Genomic DNA, 22,839 nt, shown 5'->3' with positions numbered 1-22,839 from the left:
GTCAGAGAAATTGCAAATTAAACCACTCTAAGATACCATCTCACTCCAGTAAGAATGGCAGCCATTATGAAGTCAAACAATAACAATGCTGGCAAGGATGCAGAGAGGCGGTGGGCGGGGTGTGTGTGTGTGGGGGGGAGGTACACTTGTACATTGTTGGTGGGACTGCAAATTGGTGCAGCCAATTTGGAAAGCAGTATGGAGATTCCTTGGAAAGCTGGGAATGGAACCATCATTTGACCCAGCTATTCTCCTTCTCGGACTATACCCAAAAGACCTAAAAAGAGCATACTACAGGGACACAGATATATCAATGTTCATAGCAGCACAATTCACAATAGCTAGACTGTGGAACCAACCTAGGTGCCCTTCAATAGATGAATGGATAAAAAAAAGGTGGCATTTATACACAATGGAATATTACTCAGCACTAAAAAAATAACAAGATCATGGCATTTGCAGGGAAATGGATGGCATTAGAGCAGATTATGCTAAGTGAAGTTGGCCAATCCCTAAAAAACAAATGCTGAATGTCTTCTCTGATATAAGGGGGGGTGACTCAAAATAGAGTAGGGAGGAAGAGCATGAGAAGAAGATTACCACTAAACAGGGAAGAGAGGTGGGAGGGAATGGGAGGGAGAAGGGGAATTGCACGGAAGATGGAAGGAGACCCTCATCATTATACAAAATACATATATGATAGTGTGAGGAGGAAGAATAAAAGAGAGAGAAATGTGTCACAGTAGATTGGGTAGAGAGAGGTGATGGGAGGGGAGGGAAGGGGAGGGGGGTATATAGGAAGGGCAGCAGAATACAATAGATACTAGTATTGCTGTACGTATATATGTGGCTCTATAACCAATGTGATCCTGCAGCCTGTATCATGTGGAAAAATGAGAATTCATACCCCATTTGAATCAAATGTATGATATGTCAAGATCACTGTATTGTCATGAGCAACTAATAAAAAAAAGTACACAATTTTAAAAATCAGTTGCTTACTATTATTATCCAATTAATTTCACTTTTTCCTGGGTCCATAGCAGATCTTTGGCTAGGTGTCCTGTTTCATAGGTTGCAGAAAAGCTTGGTTTCTGCTCTTGGAAGTACCAGGTTTGAATTCTGGCTCTTCTATTCACTGCCTTGTGCATGGGAAAGGGACCTGGCCTGTTTAATCATCTGTAAAATGGAGGTAATGATAATTTCTACCTCAAAGAGTTACCAAGGAGATTAAATTAACCAATGCATAAAAATCATCTAAAACAATTTTATCTGGGTGCAGTGGCATGCACTACAAAGTCTAAGCTACTCAGGAGAATTAGGCAGGATTCCTTCTTCCTAGGAGATGGAGGCTAGCCTGGATAACATAGCAAGATCAGGTCTCAATCAATCAAACCAGTTCTGGCTGTAGTAAAGTTCAAGAAAGGCCCATAAGCATCAATGTGCACTATTATCAAAAGATGACAATTTCGAGGCATATTCCACTAATGGCTACTTGGAACTGTGGGATCACTGGGTGTAATGATTTGTTTCATAAACCTGTTGTGGTGTTAAACACATGGAACCTGGATGAATACCTGTCCCACCTGAAAAAGCTGAATGAATAAATGCAAACACCACAAAAGCAGGATTTCTGTACTTTACCTCTTACACTGAAAATTTTGCCTAGCATGTTATCAACACTCAATAACTATTTGATGAATAAATGAACGGTTGAAGGCGATCTGGAGGAATGCTAAAAAGGGTAATAGGAATTAGATTCAACCTATATAGGCAAGGACACATTTAAGTTAGACCAATTACTATCAGGACCTACTCCATTGCTACAATGAAAATTACACTTCCCCAATATTGGGAGTTATTTCCTAAATGCAATTTTGTCCAACAGTCAGAAGGTTAAGCTGCAAATATTTGTTAATATATTGAGAGTATTCAATAATACTTGCATTTTACTAAAATATTTGGGCAAACATTCCACAAAAAATCATAACGGCCTGTTACAATTGCAGTTAAATTTTCTGTGAAAATATTCATATATAAAAATAACCACTCAGTGGTTGGGGCTATAGCTCAATGGTAGAGTGCCTGCCTCGCATGTGTGAGGCACTGGTTCAATCTTCAGCACCACATAAAAATAAATAAATAAAGAGACTGTGTCCATCTACAACTAAAAAAATATTTAAAAAAACACTCAAAAATTTCATAGGAAAAAAGACATTGTGATACCACAAAAAAGGTGATTTAATTAGGTTTTATTTTTCAATAGGTAAAAAATCTACCTTGGTGCCTTGGTATTTCTAAGAAAAAAAATAAAGAAGAAATAAATGAGTTCTCTATGCTGAAAACAATAAACAGGGGGAAAAACACATTATGATCTGTTAAAATATAACACTGTATTTTTTGAGAATTTTAGGACTGATTTAACAATTTTCTATTAGTATCTCAGTAATATTCTGAAAGTGGAAACTAAAACGGAAAACTCATAGAATCTTTAAAAAGAAGGAAACACAACAAGCACACATCAAGGAAAAGTTTCTACATTTGGTTTTGTTTTACCTTGAACCATGAGCATGGGCTCCTTGCCCCCGCCGTGGGCCAGCATCTCCCTGCGATAGCGCTCCCCAGCGGCCCTGGAGAAGAGGAGAGTGTTAGCCACACTTGCTGGCAGGGCTTGCTGGACTCCATGGACGCCCATCTTGAGTTATTCAAAGGAAGCCACTCTGGTGCCACATTCAGAAAACTTTCCACCATGTGACAAGTCAGCCCTAGATTATTTTCTTACTTTTAAAAACTGAATTCTGATTTTTGAATGATTCTAAAATAAATACATAAAACCAGGTGTGATACATTCACTGTTATCAGAATAACAGATTTTTGGCTTTCTGTTTTTTTAGCAGGCAGCCTCTCTTTATAAAAAGGATTATTTAGTTTATGCAGTATAGAATAAGTAAAAGATGATATCCTATTCTATACAGCTTTTAGGATTATTTTAAAAGAAGGTTTGAAATTATTTATTCCAGTCTTTACTTTCTGAAAACAATTTGAGACGGCACCTAACAAAGACAGACAAATAACACTCTGAAATAAGAGTGCAGGAAAGAGAGCTGGCAGGAGAGGGTAGATGACAGCAGCAAACCTCAGCCCAGAGCCACAGCTAAAGGACCAGAAGACTTGATGGTGTATGTGCTAGTGGTGAAGGCAGAGACGGAAATGCAGGTGGTTCTCAGCTTCTCAGACTCTTCACCAGTGAGCTGTACCTATGTGACACTGACTTCCACAGAGAACACTGTACATCTGTCTATACACAGGAAGGCAGGTTTGGAAAACTTTTTTTTTTTTTTTTGCTGTGCTAGGGAATCAAACCCAGGGCCTCATGCATGCTAGGCAAATGTTGTACTAAGGAGTAGCACCCACTGCCCCTTGGAGACTTTTCTTCCTTCCTTCCTTCCTTCTTTTATTTCAGTGATTGGATCCAGGGGCACTATATCACTGAGTTATGTCCCCAGTCCTATATTTCACTTTTTTTTTTTTTCTATGACAGGATCTTGCTAAGTTGCTGAGGCCAGCCTTGAATCTGTGGTCCTCCTGCCTTGGCCTCCCAAGTCACTGAGATTACAGCTGAGACTTTTTATAGATTGAAATTCCCCACATTAATGACACTTAGAAACAAACTAATGCTATTCCTTTATGTTTTATGGAAAATGTTATTCTTTTAACACAATTGACTATACATTGTGATGAGATGACTTAGGTAAATTTTGAGATTATTTTCATTCCACTGGCTCTGGAACATCTTTATACCCAGGTAACTTAGTGAACCTATATACATGGTCTCTAATTGGACCTTTTGAGAGCATTACAGCATCAAAAGCATGTTGGCATCAAACACCACAGTCACACCCTGAAATGAATGCTAAGGCAAGGCAGGAAGACTGCACAGAGGTGTGGCCCTCTCATGGAGGGACAAGAGCCTTGCCTGACCCCTGGTTGGGCGGCTTCAGGGTCCCCTTCAGGCCACAGGAGGCAATACCCCTTTTCCTGCTCCAAGTGTGCCTCCACTCTTCAGGACCTGATAAAGGCTCTCTGCCTGATTATTGATCACAAGCGGGATCAAAAGGACCCTTTGACAGAGGTTAGGAATTTTCTAGTCTACTAAGCACTTTTACTAGCTTATTTTTATGTGTTCATAAAAGTACAACTACATGTCTAGGCAAGAATGCACACATAACTAAGATACAAATATTTGCAAATGTATGTTTTTAATAGTATGTGGTTTTCTAGTAAAGTACAGTTCCTTCAAACAAGATAATATTTTGCCCATTTTATAGAAATCTCCAGTAAAGAGTTGCAGTCCCTGAAACTGATTTACTATGGGTCAAGTTTGGCTGTAAGATCCTTTGAAAATAATAAAATCCAAAAAGCAGACCAAGTGTCTGCAGTCTGCAAAGGGCAAGACAAAATAACATGTGGGTACCAAGCTGTAAAACATTTAAAAATTCTATGACATCAGATTTAAGTTCAAAAGATTTTAGAATTGAATGTGACTATTAACTGCTGAGAAAAGCCAAATCTGTGTCAAACTGAAAGCTGAGAGGTATGAAAGAGACAGGCAGGAGCAAGGAACTGGAAGAAGACCGAAATGACCATTGACCATTGTCAACAATGAAGCCCTGAACAAATCACTCTGAACCTCTCCTCTGAACCTCAGTTTACTATAAAACGTAGCTGTTGAAGCCAAACTGCTGTGAATGTCATATGTCAACTCCAGGGCACGCTAAAACTCTAACAGGATGTGTATTTTAAACCATGTTAAAGTGGTGAAGATAACAGTCACCCACCAGAACTGCCAGAAAGGTATTTGAAGACATGTTTATTTGGGTTGTGAGAAGATATGACATCAGATCATGATTACTGGTTTACTTTCAAAGGAAGTACCTTCTAAGGCATTATGAGACTCAAACTTCACTTTCTATTGGTTTTTATTGTTGGAGGGAGTCCTGTGAGAGTATCAGGGGAGGTCAAATCCAGGAGCACCAGAAAATCCCCTGTATCTCTCCTCCCAATGCAAGTACTACCAGTATTTCCTAAGTGAATGGGAAAATAGGACTGCCTCTCCCAGGTTTCTACACTCATATTCCCCTCTCCTGCCTCTGTTCTGGGGGAGGTGGTGGGCATGATCTGTTCATAACTGAAATTGACCTGCCCTGTTTCCTTACTCAATTGTTAAAGGTAACCAGATTTGTGGGCTGATCTGTTTTTTTTGTTGTTTTTTTTTTTTGTGGGGGGAAGGGGTAGAGACAGTGAGTGGGTACTGGGGATTGAACTCAGGGGCACTCAACCACTGAGCCACATCCCCAGCCTTTTATTGTATTTTATTTAGAGATGGGGTCTCAGTGAGTTGCTTAGTGCCTCACTTTTATTGAGGCTGGCTTTGAACTCGAGATCCTCCTACTCAGCCTCCAGAGCTGCTGGGATTATGGGCATGCGCTACTGTGCCTGGCTTCTTGGGATGATCTGATGAATTATGCTTCTGGGAGTGGACCAAATACCTTAGTCAACCTTCTGTTTTGGAATGCACCAGACTCTGTTGTCTAAACCACGGATTAATCTGATGATGTACACCTGAGGCAAGGTGGGGGCCCTTTGATGTCAAGGCAGAAAGAAATGCATGCGGGAATTCAACTGCCACCCATGCTATCTTGGTGGCCACCAGGAAGGTCGCTGCATCAGGGACTGTCAGTGAAGCAGCCCCTTCTTGAGACTGCCCCTGCCTTCCATGGAGACTGTCTCCCCAGGGAAGGAAAATGTTCCAAAAGAAGACAGAGGGGTAATATCCAGAAACAAACCATGTTACTGTCAACAAACAATGTTGCTGATGGTGCTGCTCCCAAATGGGGAAGAGTTAAAAAACCTTTGTTGGGCAGTAGAGAAAAAAAACTATATCCTCGTGGGTAAAACTTTAGATGCGTGTGCCAAAGTCAAGAAGCCTGTCAAAAGTGACAGGAAGCTCTGAAAGCAGAAGGCACTGACAGCAGGAGTGGCTGGAAAAATGGAGAAAATACAAGGGAGCAGAATGGGAAAGCAGCAATGGGTCGTCTTGTGCAGAAGCCAAAGAGTTACATGGGGTCAGTGGAGGGATGTGGAGGGTACCAGGCAATTCTACAGAACACAGAATTGTGGAGTAAGGTGGAAGTTCAAGGCCACCATTGCCACAGGAAGAGGCTCACTGGAGGGCAGGGCCCCAAGATGAGTCTGTCTCACAGAGTTCCCACTTCCTGCCAGGGTCACCTGGGTTCCAAGTGATTGATGTTGGATATAGTGTGATAGGGATTACTATGGTTGAAGGAGGCAATGTTTTATAAACTTACACAGCCCTTATTACCTATTAAAAGGATCCTGTAGAAAACATTCCTTCCAAACCATGGACGCTACAGCTCTGGACATCAGGTAAGAGTAATATTTGGCACCATAGCCCACAAGGTGGCTGAATCTCAGCTGCCAGGCCTGCAAAAACAGAAAGACAGCAAGAGAAATAATTCAGTCTTTGCATTTTAGGAATATTATATATGAGAGAACAATGGAAACATAGAAACCTGTGCATGTTTTAAGTTTCTCCTACAGAGCTATGTCATTCACAATATTTTCACATTTTATACACTGTTATGAGCTCAACTGTGTCTCCCTAAAATTTATATGTGAAGCCCTAACATCAGAATGTAAGTGTATCTGGAGATAGGGACTTTAAAGAGGTGATTAAAATAAGGCAGGTACCCTCAGAAAAAGAAGAAATTTGGACAAAGATACTACAGCATGTGCAGAAAGGAAAGGCCCTGCAAGGATATAGAGAAGGCAGTCATACACAATACAAGAGAGAGGCCTTAGGAGAAACAAACCCACAGAAACAAATGCAGAAGAAATTTCATTTGTTTAAGCTACCCAGTCTAGGGTATTTATTATGGCAGCTCCGGCTGACTAATACATACACAAAGAAATTCTTAAATGATGTGAATATAATCTTCAAACAGATTTTCTTGTGTGTGTGTGTGTGTGTGTGTGTGTGTGTATATACCTCCAAATATGTTTAACTTTCTTAATTGAGTTTACTTACTTAAACTAATTTTAATACATTTTATTTCATTTGACAATTTAGAAAAAACTCATGAGTTTACTTATTTTTAATAATTTGATAAGTTTTACTTTGCAATGACCATTTGCCGCAAGAACTGTTCTTCATATGGACTAGTTTTTCTAAAGCTAAACATATCCATATTTTATCATAATTTAAAAAATTTTATCCATTTATTACTTCTAATTAGGTATATGACAGTTTAATGCATTTTGATTCATTTTACACAATTGCAGAACAACATTTCTCTGGCTGTACAAGATGTCCCCTACCTCCCCTTTGCCCAATCACAGTTCTCCCATTTTTCCCATGGACCTCCCCCCATTATGGATCAGCACATATAGAGAACATCCAACCTTTGGTTTTTTGGGATTGGCTTAATTCGCTTAGCATGATATTCTTCAACTTCATTCATTTATTGGTAAATGCCATAATTTTATTCTCTTTTAATGTTGAGTAATATTCCATTATGTATATATACTACAGTTTATTTATACATTCATCTACTGAAGGGCATCTATGCTGGTTGCATAGTTTAGCTACTGTGAATTGAGCTGCTATAAACATTGATGTGGCTGCATTACTATTATTTGATGACGAGTCAAAAAGGCAAGAACATAAGAAAAATGGGATAGAATTGAAAAATTGTTTATATGAAGGCAGAGAAGCTGGAATCTAAGGTTGTTTTTTTTTCCATAAATAAAAGACTAACACTATGAACCAAAGGTAACCCCTGACTTCTGTAGCATCTTGATGAAAAGGTGAAGAAATTCTCAGAGCTCCCTGCCTTCCCTAAGCCTGTTCAGCTTATTTTCTAATCATGACAAGGAAGAAACTGCCACCTAATCATGTGTTCAAGTTTGTCACTCTGGGATTCACTTCTGCAATAGAAATGTAGAGAGGAAAACCCAGGAGGATGGCAAGAGGGTTGATCATGTAGCAGGGCTGGACTTTCACAGTTCTTTGGACAGCAAGGAATACCTGGTTGTGGGTATCACAGAGAATTTTGAGAGAAAACATCCATTCTTTCTGAGAACAAGGACGTAGCTATTATAAGAAAGGCCATGTGGATTTTCATGGGAGAATACTGTTCCAGTGGAAACTTCCATAATATTGCTCTTTCTCTGTACTGAAAAATTGAAAACCCCCACACTCTGGCCAGGAAGAGGAGGGCCACACAGGTACAGATGCATAAGAGCAGGACAGCGTTTTTCTCTTTGTAAAACTGTCTCAGCAGAAGCTGGGTTATGAACCCTATTCTCAACACTTGGACTTTAAATTTTTTACTTTTCTGAAATGAATTTAATACATGGTCTTCTACTTTCTTCTAAAATAACCTTTACCTGACATTAAAAATTTTTTTGTAAAAGAACCAGAGTTCTTAAGATCAATAACTATTCCATAATCAATCTCATAACTCCCTAAAAATATAAATAAAGTATGATCCACACTATAACTCTTGAAACTAGAGAAGCATGCAATCATACGCTTCTATGGTATACTTTGTCTGACATTTAAACTTTTTAAAAAAATAGGATTTTCTTTTGGGTGATAATCATTCTCTAATTCTCTAGGAAATAAGATATAAATATAATCCTTACTCCAACTCTATGAACTAGATAAGCAAATTCTAGTTAATATATTAAGAAACAAATATTTCTGAAAAGATGGTTCTTTCATCACAGAAGTGCGACTAATCTTAGGACATTCTCTGAGCCCCCTACTCAATATGCAGTGAGTTTAAAGATAAGGCCATGTGGCAGTTACTCTCTAAATGTGTGCATTTCTTTAAGATAATTAATCTGCCTGGACTGGGCAGGTTAGGGAGGTATGCAGGAGCACTCCTATCAATTTAGGCCGACAATAACCCTCAATGTCTACTCTCCCTTTTCTGCAAAAAGATGATTGAAAACAAGGTGGGCACCCTGGGAGTCCTGTGCTGAAGGGAAGAACCATGTCCAGTTCCTGCCTGTGAGTGCACCAACTGTGAAGGCAGTATCTAGCACTGGTGGCACAGGGGCTCTGATTCCTGATGGCTGCCACCCATGCTATGCAGGTACACTTGCACAGCTGGCTGTCATCTCCCTCTCAGTCACAGTAACAAGGCCTGAACTCTATCTTTCACAAGACACTCCTCACCCCAGGCACACCAGGCACACTGGTTCCCAGAGGCTCAAGAGAGGCTGTGCCCTTGATGGGAGAAGCTGTGCACTAGAAATGTGGCCCAAGTGTCTTCAGTCAGCAGAGCCTCTTGAAGCAAAGAAGCAGAGAGGTAGACAGAGACTTTTCACCCTATTTAAAGACTAGTAGTATTTAGAAGAAAGTAAACCACCCAGGCCATCTATGGTCCAATTTCAGAATAGAAAACTGTGACTGACTACATTTTTAATTTAAAGGGCTGGGTCTTTGGAATTCACTTATAATGCACACACAGTTCTGTATAGTCTGACTTATTTTAAAAGGGGTCTTGTATATTTTTGATGTTATTCTGAAAACTCAGTCTGCTAAATGTTGCTTAAAATGTGGACCATTGGTGATCTTTCACACATGAAGCAATTTGGAAGAGATGATATCTTTAGTAATAGGACGTGGCCTGAAGTTATATTGGCTCTGGTGGTATGGATCATACAAGCATCTCTCAGAGTAAAATACATAGCACACAGTTAGGGAGCTTTCTCTTTGAAATGTTTTCTTCATGGTGATCTGCCAGATCTAGTTTGTCAACCTTTGCAATATATGCTGAATTTAACTTTGTTTAGATTTGACCTGAATACAGTTTTGTTTCATCTTGAGAGCAGGCCTACTTCAACAGCATCCTGATTTGAGCTTTAAAAAAAAAAAAAAAAAAAAAAGTCTAGGTCTCTTAGTTTCATCAACTCATAACTGAATTCCATATAAACAGAGTAGTAAAAATAAGCCCTTTCAGAACTGTAGAAAGAGACATCAGGATTTCTGTGACACACCACTGCCTAAGCTGCCACATCTGCCTTAGAGTATCATCCCTACCTGGACATAGGTATTCTGGCTGTGTCTTGCTCTTTAATTACAGGCTTGAGTTTGCTGCTACACCCTTCCCAAACCTCACAACCTGCTAAATCAATTATACCTACTTGACACCTTTCATCAGAGGTTTGTAACTTTATGGACAACTAGACCTACAATTCCACTGCTATTTGAACACAATTGCTGAATTCCTTCTAATTTAACTTAACATTACATCCTTGTTTCTATTTTACTCTTTCATCTGAAAAAAATGTAAGACAGCATTTCAGGTTAAGCACTGGAATTAGCTCATTTTCTTCCTTGTAAATCAAAATTTTCTTCTTTTTAGGGGGGAATTGTCAAGCGGACAAGTGTCCACCCTTCCCTCAATGTTTGGCAGACAGGTCTGGTTTTAAAAACAAATGATGCAAACGTCTTCATAATTTTCCTTGTATTCTTGCTAGAAATGCAGACATTCAAATCCTAACACTATCCCAAGGCATGGTTATCTAAACTTGTCTTGAGTTAGATAATCTCAGTGAACCCATATGAAAGACAGAACATAGAGCTGGTGGAGCAGCATGTCAAGAGCCCCGTGGGTAATGTTATTTGCCTTAGAACTCTTCAAAGAACGTGAGACCCTTTGAGAGTTTTTATTTGCCTGTTTCTCTTCTCTGACTTTATGATTTTCTAGGAATGGAAAGGCAGCAATGTAGCTCTTTACTATTTTCCCATTCAAACCTGGAATAGGAAAACTAGAGGGAGGAAGTACTCGCTCACCACACATTAAACAGTGAGTGATGAAACCAACCATTTCTCTTAACTGCACTATTAAATGGAGCATCATTTCTTCATTTCCAGTGATATGTGTATAAATGCATTTACCTAAAATATATTTTAAAACAATCTTATTGTGAGACAATACAAACTGCATGCAAATAGGGATGGTATCCATTGCTTCCTTAGTGTGTGTCATTCTATACTGAAATTTTCTTTAGATCATGAACCACATGATCTGTCCAAGTGTAGACTCAGCACCGTACCTGTCAGAGCATAACAGAAATTCAGTAGACTCTTCTGGTTGGCTGGCTGGACAGGTGGGGGGACACTATGTGATTCTTTCAGACTGATGTTCATACATGATATCTGTCTCTAGCCCACTCACCCTAGAAAGCCTCTTGTAGTAGTGGAAGGAAGTTACAGCCATGTTGGGAAATCCCACTGTCAGACACCTAGGGGTCCTCTAGAACTAGGAGGGAGTCTCTGGAACCTGGGAGGCCTGCAAGACCCGAAGAAGGGGTCTCTATAAGCTGAGAGAAGCCATTATGACATGGGCAGGGGGCTACTCTAGGATCTGTAGGCCATCTATAGATAGCAAGAAGCCTGTCAGTCCCACCGCCACAAAGAAATGAGTTCCACCAACAACCTGGTAAAGCAGTCAAGCCCCAGATGAAACCACAGCCTGACTGACATCATTGCCACAGCCTTCTGAGGCCCTAAGCACAGGAAGTGCTAAGTAGTACAGATGCCTGACCCCCAGGAATGTGAGATGTACACTGTTGGATGTCACTATGTTTATGGTGACTATTCACAGCAGCAGAAAACTAATATCATAACCTTACTGTTTTAAGAAACAGCATAAGAGAAAAAAAAAAACCTAGAAATACTGGAGGGGTACCTATACTTCTTAAAGGCCTTTCCTGTTAGCTTGGAAAAACGTAAAAATTAGAACTCTACTTTGGACAAAATAAAAGCCATGTGTTGGGAAGATGCCAGCTTACCAGACCTATCCACTCACCTTTGGCTTGTGAGATGAAGGAAAGAAACTAACTGTACAACCACCCTGATTTCGAATTACTGACACCCCCAACAAGCCACATTCCTGTTATATCAGACACCTGTAATTTTCTACTTCATTTCTACCATATCTGCTAAAGCACATATCAAAACACACCACAGAGCTATTTTTACAGCTGAAAATGAAGTTCTTACCCAAGCAATAATAGAATTACAGACTAAAATGTTAACCCTGCTCTCCAATATGTAAAAATATGTATCAGACACACATCCTTGTCAACATCGGCATATAAAAATCTGAATAATTCATAAAAATATCATTTCATGAGAATCCTACAACATCCTAATGACAACTAAGAAAATATTTTCTATACCAATGACAGAATTATAACCTACTTTAAAGAGACTAGACCCAGTGTTATAAAAAAAAAAAAAATCCTTCCTAACAATCCAATTCTCTTTAGGCAATTAATAGCAACAGGATAGGCACACTGCTTATATCCTCCTTGAAGAAAAAAGGGACAATAAAACAGCATGCCCTTGAATGTCCCCTTTCTGTCCCCAAGAACCTAGCCAAGTTAAGGGAACAATAGGAGCAAATCTGGGCTAGAATCTCCAGATATCTTTAAGGACACTGGCTTTCTCTCATGTATTCTGGGTATTAGGGCAAGCTGGTGTTCTCTGTAGAAAGCTGCTTTCTGCATGTATACCAGACAGTTCTCCTTGGGATGTTGGTCCATACAAGAAGCAGAGCAGGTGAATATTGATGATGTCATTGCTTTTGCAACCTAACCTATAAAATACTTCCTGCCTGCAGTAACTGCTGCAGACAAGAGCACCACTGAGTTCCCCGCAGCCTCTGGACAAAGCATTGTGAAGAGAAAGAGTCGTGACTTTCTGGCTAGGTACTGGAGGAACTGCATGTAGCAGAGGTATATCTGTGCAGTTTTTCACCACCAGACCTTCCGGTAAATATTTCTCAATAAACCCTGTAGCTTGTATCTCATCTTTATGGGCCTTCCTTGCCTGTCCCATGGCCCTAGCACAACGGGGTGGTAGGTGGTATAGTGCTAATGATGCACAACATATTAAATAGGAGTCTTTTTAGTATGTCAACTTCAACTGTCAATTTTATTTATATATGAAATTTAAAATTTTTGTAAAACAAAACCCCTGGAAATCTAGTCTTACACACCTATCAAAAACTAACATATTAGAAGAGCAAGGACGAAAATACATTTATTAGGTGAAATATGAAAAAGTATACTGATCTAATTAAACGAGATAATAAATGAAAAACAAGCAACAAGCACAGTTGGAATTAAGGAATGTTGGCTTCATTCCTTCCTAGTAAAAATTCTCAACATGGCTTTTTCTGTTGACTGTAACATCTTAAGAGAAAAAGGTAGATTGCCCCTTCATTCTAGAGAAGTCATGGTCCAATAATACAGAGGATTCCAGTTTCCATGGTCAGGAAGCCACCGGAAAACAAGGGAGACCTTGGCAGGAATAGCTACCATCAGGGCAGTCTTTGATAGTTAGTCATATGAGACAGGTGTAGTACAGGAACCAAAAGAAGAGGGTACTGCTTTTGTCTTCATATGATTACAAACCACCCAGCAAAGGAAGTAGGTATGTATATAGGATCAGGAAAAAAAAAAAAAAAACTATGAAAGGAAAACTAAAAAAGGATATGATTGTCCTTTGTAGACAACGGGATTTTCTGCCCCTTTGTACAGAGGAATATAAAAACAGTGATGCAGCAGGGAGTAACTTCTTAAAGGAAAGAAAGTCCCAAGGAAGGTGAATCACCTCTAGAGAGCATGCAAGTAGGTATGCAAGGGAAGCAGGTGATCCCAATGTGGGCAGAGTCTCTCTCCACTCGACTGCACCCATCAGGGCTGGCAGTAAGCTTGAGAACTAAGTTCTCCACTCACCTTGGGATACCAGACAGACTGTATCCCTGCCCTGTAAGAGCAACTTAGAATATAAAAAGGACAAGGACAAACAGAATGATTTGGTATCAAAAGAGCCTATCAACTTCTTGCATGATACGGGCAAGGAGAACCCTAGAATTTCTTCCTTTGATCCTCTTAGGTTAGACTTCATCTCCTGTCTCTGCCTCCATCACTCTGCTGCAGCCACACTGGTGACTTGCTGGTCCAAAACACAATAGGCAGGAGCAAGCTCTGAATCCCATAGGTCCTTGTCCTTGCTTTTCTCTCTGCCCCAGAAACTCTTCCCCTACAAGTAACCATATGTCTCTTTTTCTCACTTTCTTCAGTATCTATTCAAATAATACTTTAATCAATAAAATCTTTTCTGATAATTAAAAAAAAAAAAGACACTGCTTACTGCCTATTAGTACTATTTCCTGCCCACAGGCAGTTAGGCCTCTGTTTGTGGCAGTAGGGGCCCACTTGTGCCTTGGATCTCTACTTGTGCTGGTCCTCTTTGTGGGAGTGATTTGGCCTCTTTGTGGGAGTGATTGGGCTCTCAAGGATGGTCATATGGGCCTCCTTGGGTCTCCTCAGGGTTGGTGTACCTCCCCACCATGGCACTGAAGTCCTGACTTTCAAAGCCACTTCTCTATCATGGAGATACCCTGCTGGGTTCCCCATTAACCTAATCAGCCAGCACATGAGACTGGTTTAGGGAGGATATATGGGACAGATGCACTAGTTTAATATTTTCAAAATGCCATCCCAATTACAAAAGAGCTTTTCTTGTGCCTTTAAAATCTTTGTAGAGAAAACCTAAGGCTGTTCTAATTTCTCCTGTATTCCTAGAGCCTCAAGTATGTGTTTGTTAATATCAGGGCTTCACTGTCATATAGACACATAGTTCTTTCCACTTTACCTAGAAGCATGACTCAAAATGGATAAACAGACTCAAAAATCATCCATCCCTCTTTCCAAAATTCATTGAATGCTCATGACATGCTGGGTAGTGGATCTTAAGTGGATACTAAGGACCCTGCACTCACAGCCACATAGTCTCCTGAGGAAGACTTGACATAAAGAATCACTGTCTGTTTCAATGTGGCTGCTTAACCATCACCAGATCCATAATCTTGCTCACCCTAATCTTTCAAACGTAACTGCGTCACACCCACCTCATAGAACAGTTATGTGGGTTAAATAAGAGAAAGGAGTCATCAAGCTTGCACTGCTGGCCCTCTGGGATGGCTTTATTTGCCAGCTACCAACTTAATCCTTTGGTGAGCAGAGAGGACCCCGGGTACCTCTTTGTATCTTGTTACTAGCACAGTGTCTTCAACAAATATGCACACAGAGGATGGTAAAATAAGTTTAAGAATTAGACACAAGAATTTACTGCAATTTGTATAAAATATACATTTATAAGTCCAAATCTTTCTCATAATTAGTTTCAATAATCACTAAAATTAAAAAGCTGTCAATGAATAGGTAATATACAAGTTACGGTCACACACACCCCCCTGAATTTCTGAAGTGACAAATCAAAATTAAAATGCTTCTCACAGAATTAAGACTCATCCTAGATTCTTCCTGATTAGTTATATGATTTCATCTGAAATCTATGAAGTCTGGTGTCTACATATCTACATCTTCATCTCACTAGCTCTTGCCTATTAAGCTTTAAATGATATTCACTCAACTTCCTTGGTTGGAACAACCACTGCTTTCCAAACTTATTTTCTAATTCTCCTGTTGAAAGATCCCTCCAGGTCATATGGACAAGTGAATCTCACTCCTTTATATTACCTAAGATGTATACAACTGGACATGTGCAATTAGGAAATATGTCTTACCAAGGGTTTTTCTATTGCTGGATGAAAGAGAGTTAATAAAGATGGTAAAAAACACTTTCACCTCCAGGAATACTTCACAGCCACCTCCTCCGCCCCTCAGGAATGCTACGAAGGCATTCCAGAAGTTTATTAACTGCATATTCTCAAGTATAGCCCAGGGCATGTGACAGTTTGTCATCTGCAGGGCATGTTGCTACCTGCATTTTGTGCAACATAACTGACAGGAATAAAATACATGACTGATCCATGGAAATTGTTAGGGTTGTTTGCTTTCTACCAACATCAATACCCTCTGATTATCTCATCTGAAGAGTTTCCAAACTTCCTGATGAAATAGCTTTTAGCAATTTTTTTACAAAAAAACCCCCAAGAAACTAAAAAAAGGAAAAAGAAAAAGGAAAAGGAGAAGGAGGAAGATAAGAAAGAGGAAACAAACAAACAGAGTTGTAGCTGAAACATTGAGAATTTGGATAATGCCAAACAGCACATATTAATGAAATTTTTTACAAAAAGGATTAGGTAAAAATAATCAACACCCTTAGTTAAAATTAGTATACACATAAATAAGGCAGCCCTGAAATTTATTAAAACTGCTCATATCAAAATAGTATCAACTTTTTTTTTTTATCCATTCATCCACTGAAGGGTATCTAGGTTGGCTCCACAGTTTAGCTACTGTGAATTGTGCTGCTATAAACATGGATGTGGCTGTGTCCCTGTAGTATGCTGTTTTTAAGTCCTTTGGGTATAGTTCAAGGAGAGGGATAGCTGGGTCAAATGGTGGTTCCATTCCCAGATTTCTAAGGAATCTCCATACTGCTTTCCAAATTGACTGCACCAATTTGCAGTCCCACCAGCAATGTATGAGTGTCCCTTTTTCCCCATATCCTCACCAACAATTACTACTGTTTGTCTTCATAATAGCTGCCATTCTGACTGGAGTGAGATGATATCTTAGAGTAGTTTTGATTTGCGTTTCTCTGATTGCTCCAGATGATGACCATTTTTTTTCCCATATATTTTTTGTTTGATTGTATATCCTCATTTGAGAAGTGTCTGTTCAGGTCCTTTGGAATTTTACTCAGCAATAAAAGAGAAGAAAATCATGGCATTTGCAGGTAAATGGACAGTGTTGGAGAAGATAATGCTAAGTGAAGTTAGCTAATCCCACAAAAAACAAATGCTGAATATTTTCTCTGTATAAGGAGGCTGACTCATAGTGGGGTAGGGAGGGGGAGCATGGGAGGAATAGATGAATTATAGATAGGGAAGAAGGGTGGGAGGGGAAGGGAGGAGGCAGGTAGAATTAGCAAGCATGGTGGAATGTGATGGACATCATTATTCAAAGTACATTTATGAAGACACGAATTGGGTGTCAACCTACTTTATATACAGAGATATGAAAAATTGTGGTCTATATGTGTAATAAGAATTGTAATGCAAAAAAGTATATGTATAAAGACATGAATTGGCGTAAACTCACTTTATATACAAAGATATGAAAAAGTGTGCTCTATATGTGTAATAATAGTTGTAATGCACTCTGCTGTTGTTTTTATCTAAAAAAACAAAATCAGTTAAGTAAAAAAAAAAAACAAAATAGTATCAACTAGCATTATGTTACAATGCTATAACATTTTATATATTATATGTGAGTTATATAAGTATGTTTGGATTTTTTTTTATATTGCCTAAATTTGAAGGTTCAAGGTTTGATCTTTGAAAAGGTCAGCAATGAGAAATGGCTTAAGGCTAAAATGAACTAATAGCCTTGTATGTCCTTATAAATCTATATGTTAAGCTTTTTTATTCACGCTAATATTTTTTCTGTATGTATTCTTCAGGATTTTCTATATATAGGACCATACCAAACAGATCCCCATTTTACTTCTTCCTTTTTAGTATGAATACATTTATTTTTATTGCCTATTAGCTCTTGTTAAAACCTCTAGTTTAATATTGAACTGAAGTTGCAAAGGCAGACATTGTTGTCTTATTATTTTAGGGGAACGTTTTCAGTCTTTCATCATTGAGCTGGGGGCTTTTCAAAGGTGTTCTTCATAGGCTGGAGATCAGCAACAACTCTTGATTTTCTCCTTCAATTAATGTCAATCAATTCTCAAGTCCTGACAATTTTATCTCAAAATATTCCTGTAGTTTTACCCTGACTTACATTCCCACCATCAGTGTCCAGATTTAGATTTTGCTCATCTCTTGCCTAGATTACATGACCTTTAGGGCAGGATCTATGGGGCATATATGTTTTCTGTGACCAAAAAAGTTACATTCATTAAAGAAGATAAGGATGCACTAGAAAAGAAAGAACAGGTAGAAGTCCCAAAACCAAATGAAAAATAGTGGGAAGAGTAAGGGGATAAAATTAACGAAATCTCCCAAAATAGAACATAAAGCAAAGCATAATAAGCAGCACAGGAAATTGCACAGTGGAAACTTCTGTTTTTTGCTTTTTTCAGTTGTTGATAGACCTTTATTTATTTATATGTGGTGCTGAGAATGGAACCCAGTGTTCACACATGCTAGGCAAGTGTGCTACCACTGAGCCACAGGCCCAGCTTGAAACTTCTGTTTTCATAGCATGATGGATTTGGTTATTTCCAACAACCCTCCAGAATGAAACAATTAAAAGACTGGATAAAATATATTTTCAAGAAATTTTTGTAAATGTGTTGATAAGAGAATAAAACATCAAAATGATCTAGTAGACTACTTTCACAAATAAAAAAATTGGTGTTTTTAAGTATATGGTAATATTCACTATATTTTAATTTTTGCTTTAATCTAGGACTTGGATAGATTTTTAACTTCCTTTCTTCTATCTCTGTCTCCTTTAGGCCATCCCCATACCTAAACCTTATCTATTTCCCTATAATTTCTATCTGCTCATGCCAGTACTCTGCTTACAAACTTCAAACCTCTAAGGTCTCCCAATTCCCTCCAAGCTTGTGCATAAGCTTTTCAGCAGACATAATGGACTCTCTACTATTTGATCCCTGTCTTATTTTCAACCCTACCCAAAGTCCCTGCTATCATAACAAACTCCCTATAAGAAAGCAACCCTAGACTGATATATTCTCTAACACCTTCTATCACATCTCACTTGGTCCTCATTCCTTTCTCCCTAGTGTGATTCAGTCTATGGTAAAATCTGAATTAGAAGCGACCAGGCCCAGATAAAATGTCATTTCTGACTTCATGAGGCAAAATTTAACACTTCCCTATCTACAACAGAATTCTCACAGCACTGCATCATATCATTTCCAAAATATCTAATACATATATATATACTCATCTGTCGGTCCAATAAAATAACACACATGAGAAGAAATGGAAGTGCTGGGATCTAGCAGGAGTTATAGTTCTATTGTTCTAAATAATTTTGTTCTAAAACATCTCTATCTGAAAAAAGTTTTATCATTGACTTGGCAAAGAAGATGAAATAAGCTAAATCATGGGCAAGATAGGTTAAAATGGACTTTTTTGGACTGTGGGTCATTATCTACCAGGGGTTTGTAAAATCAGGTCAGGAGTTGGGACTAGCATTAAAGAGATAAACAAATAGAAGAGAAAATAATAAAAAAACTGTGCATATATAGTAAAGGTAACTTTTAGTCTGTTTCAGCTTTTCATCTACACGTGCATACACATATATGCTTAAATGTACTTATACATATTTGTACAATAGATCACAATGTAAAATGCATTTATTACCACGGGTTTGGTCAAAATACTTAAAAGCTAATGAGTTAACAGTTTAAGAATAAAGGTAAGAAAGTCAGTGCTACTGAAGTAGATATGATCTAACATGCAAAAAGTTTAAAATGGGTGATTTCATAGCATATACTGCTTTTACCTATCAGTCAAGGAGACCCTGAAGAAAGAGAGCCTCTGTGGCTCTCTGTGGGTAACATTTCAAAATATTTGTATTTTTCTAACACAGTAACAGGATACAGACTCAGTGATATACAAGTTTCTACTGACCCCACTTGTATTGTTCCTATCTTCATGGTATACCTGAAATCTGATTACCATCTATAGAAAAAAAGGGAATTTATGTTATAGATTAAATTTATAAGTTGGTTTCAGCTGTTTTGAGATGTAGTGTTTTTCTGGGAAAAAAAAGGTAGTAAATTTCAGAAGTAATAAAAATGTACAAGTAGATTATGCAAAAGTAATTCAGATTACTGAGTTAATGGTATTGCACCAAGGTTAACAGCCTGGATTTGACAACCCACTATGGCTAGGTAGTATACTATCAATGGGAAAGCTGGGTGAATAGACATGGGAACTATTTTTGCAACTTATGAACAATGAGCTATTTCAAATTGGAAAATAAAACAGAAGAAGATGATGAAGTACTAGATGGAGAATATTAAAAAAAAACGGTGAAAAGGAACAGAATAGTGAAGTTAGTGAGGATATCAAATCAGAAGAAAAGGACTGAAGAGGAACAAGGAACTCACTGACAAATCTAAAGAAAGAAAATGTGATATAAGAAGAAGAAAGCGGAATATGAGATTTCTGAAGGAAATGTTGTCACGGTGGCAGCAGCTGCTCTCACCTTGGCTACCATCAAGCGCCTGGCTGTTGTGGAAGAGACAAAGATCAAGTCCCTGGTAGCTCTCCTGGCAGAGACACAAATGAATAAACAAAAATCAAACTTAGATATTTTGAGGAGCTGGAAACCATCATGAACAGAGAGAGAACAAAGCCCTAGAACAACAGAGGCAGTAGTTGCTTACTGAATACCAGAACTTCCACATGGAACAGCTGAAATATGCCTGACAGCAAATGACAACAGCAGCAGCATGGCCAGAACCCTCAACAGATGTACAAGAGGACCCTGCCTGGCCCCTGTGGAACAGCAGGGCATCCTGGCATGATGCCTCATCAGCAGCCATCTACCTCCCTGCCCTCCATCAGATGCTACCACTCATCCACCCCAGTCAGGTCAGATAATAGGCCCAGGTTCCATGATGCCTGGGTGGCCCCTGACATGCTTAATGATTCCCACTGTCACAACCAATGTCCACCTTGCCAGGAATAGCCCTGTCACTCTTGGTATGTCTTCAATGCCAGGAAACATCTTTGGGACCTGGGTACCCCAACACAGCACCAAACAGCATGTGATCTAGCCTAATTTTACAGAAAAATCTAAGGATAGCAGTTCAGGAGCTGTGAGGGCCTCCCAGGAATATCCAGCTTATTAGCAGCTACCTTATCAGTAGCTGCTGAACAGACAGTTCATCAGCAAGAAGTTATTGATAATCTATTGTGTGCCCAGCTAGGCTAGACACTGTGAAAGAAAGAAAAAAATAAAAAGACACAGAATTTGCCCGAGAGATAACTTATTGTTCAACTAAAGAAATAAAAAAAAATAGTAGAGAGAGCCATTAAAATACAATAAAATCAAAATAAAATTTAAACAAAAAACTGTTTGAAATAAGAAGTTATTGGAAAATAATTCAAATTACAGTGTTTTGTGGACTCCAAGGAACAGTGCCAGAAGGCTAGTTGAGATTACGGCACCACAGAGACTGTTTTGTTACTCACTAGTGAGACAAAGGTGCTTAGAGCTGAATTCTCTTATTCTAATAAGAGCATGTCATATTGTTCTACTTTCTTTCAATACTGTGCTTCTCTAAGCTGAGCTTTGGCAACATATCAATCTCCACAGTCTTTCTTTTAATGTATTTCTTTACTCACTTCAATTTTAATTCGATGCAGGACTGGTTCAACTTTTCAGAGGATATACTAAGTTTTTAAGAGTGAAAATGAGTTAGAAAAGGTGGTTATGAAATAAATGTAAACTATTATTTGATTTATAGACATACATTGCTTCCATTTAAAGGACTTAGCAGGGTGAAAGGGTTGTTTAGACTGTACTTTGGCTTAAGTGGAAAAAAAGTTACTGCTGTAATTTTATAAATCATTTCAAATACTGTTTGATTTTGGCTTTTAAGTGTCAGAGTTTTTTTAAATGTTCTAAGAAAGTTTGGTTCACTTTTCACTCTCCATAAATCAACAAGTATTTCAAAGCTTCCCCGAGACACAGAAAAACATACACATGTGAAAAGAATGATTGCGTCACACTAAGTCAGGGATCTGAAGAGAGAGTATGTTAAAAAAGCAACTAACCAGGCACTCTTTTTTATAATTATTACATATACATATTACAAATTAAGATGTGCCAAAGACACTAAGATAAACTATTCTAACACATTAATAACCACATATGGTTATGGAAGGCCACTACCAGGGCAAAAATCTGCTATGTTGGTGCTCAGGTGACTTTCCATGCATTATTGTAAAGAATAGGTGACCTGGAAAATGGTTATCTTTGAGGAACAGGGGGTCACCCTCAAAACTCACTGCTGGAAGAATGCTGAATACACAGATGTTAATCAATTTTAGCCAATCAAAACCAATTTTAATTATTTTTTTCCTGTTCTGACCAATGCAACATGCAACTGATGACATTATTTTTCCACACATCCTTTTTAGTCATTTAAAATCCCCTTTCAAGTACTGCATCATTTATTGTATTTCCAATAATAATAACAGTTGTTTCTTGTTTATCATGTGTCAGACATTGAGTTGAGTACTTCTGACACAGTTATTTCATTTGATCTTCATCACAGCCCTATAGGCTGTACATTACATCATCATCTAGACAGAGATCAGATACACAAGACCCACAACTTCAACCATCTGATTCTAGAGCTCCATACTCTGTTCCTCTGTATGGGTAGGTATACTGTGCCTAATTAAGCTTACCCTCCTCCTTGGAGCCACCTCTGCTCATGCTTTAACTTCTCTAAAACAGTTTTCACTTTATACAATCTACTTCCACACATAACTTTCATGTTCCTGTCTTTGGAATTCAAACATGCCACTCTTTACCTGGAATCTTCTCTTCTCTCAAATACACAAACTAGCCCTCTTTCAAATAATAGATTAAACCAGAATCATCCATTAAAACCATAAATAAAACAAGAATGTTCATCTTCTCCATTATTATTTAGCATTATTTTGAAAGTTCAAACCATTGAAATAGTCAAGGACAAACTGAAACATGTAAATATTGGAAAGGGCAGTAAAATCATTATTTATAAATACTTCT

General features: G+C 38.5%; 1 protein-coding gene across 1 annotated transcript in view; it reads right to left on the bottom strand.

Moving 5' to 3' along the window:
* LOC107153258 (mitochondrial intermediate peptidase) overlaps window positions 1–22,839 on the bottom strand; it is a 138,650-nt gene that overhangs the window by 21,167 nt on the left and 94,644 nt on the right. Inside the window, exons 17-18 of the mRNA XM_048801243.1 lie at window positions 6,383–6,504; window positions 2,557–2,630 (exon numbers count right to left, since the gene is read on the bottom strand). Coding sequence (XP_048657200.1) covers window positions 2,557–2,630; window positions 6,383–6,504 — 196 coding nt within the window. The remainder of the gene's footprint in view (window positions 1–2,556; window positions 2,631–6,382; window positions 6,505–22,839) is intronic.

Source organism: Marmota marmota, unplaced genomic scaffold (assembly GCF_001458135.2).
Source record: "Marmota marmota marmota unplaced genomic scaffold, marMar, whole genome shotgun sequence".
Lineage (NCBI taxonomy): Eukaryota > Metazoa > Chordata > Mammalia > Rodentia > Sciuridae > Marmota > Marmota marmota.
The sequence above is the reverse complement of the archived record's forward strand: the minus strand, read 5'-3'. Positions and strand labels throughout refer to the sequence as shown.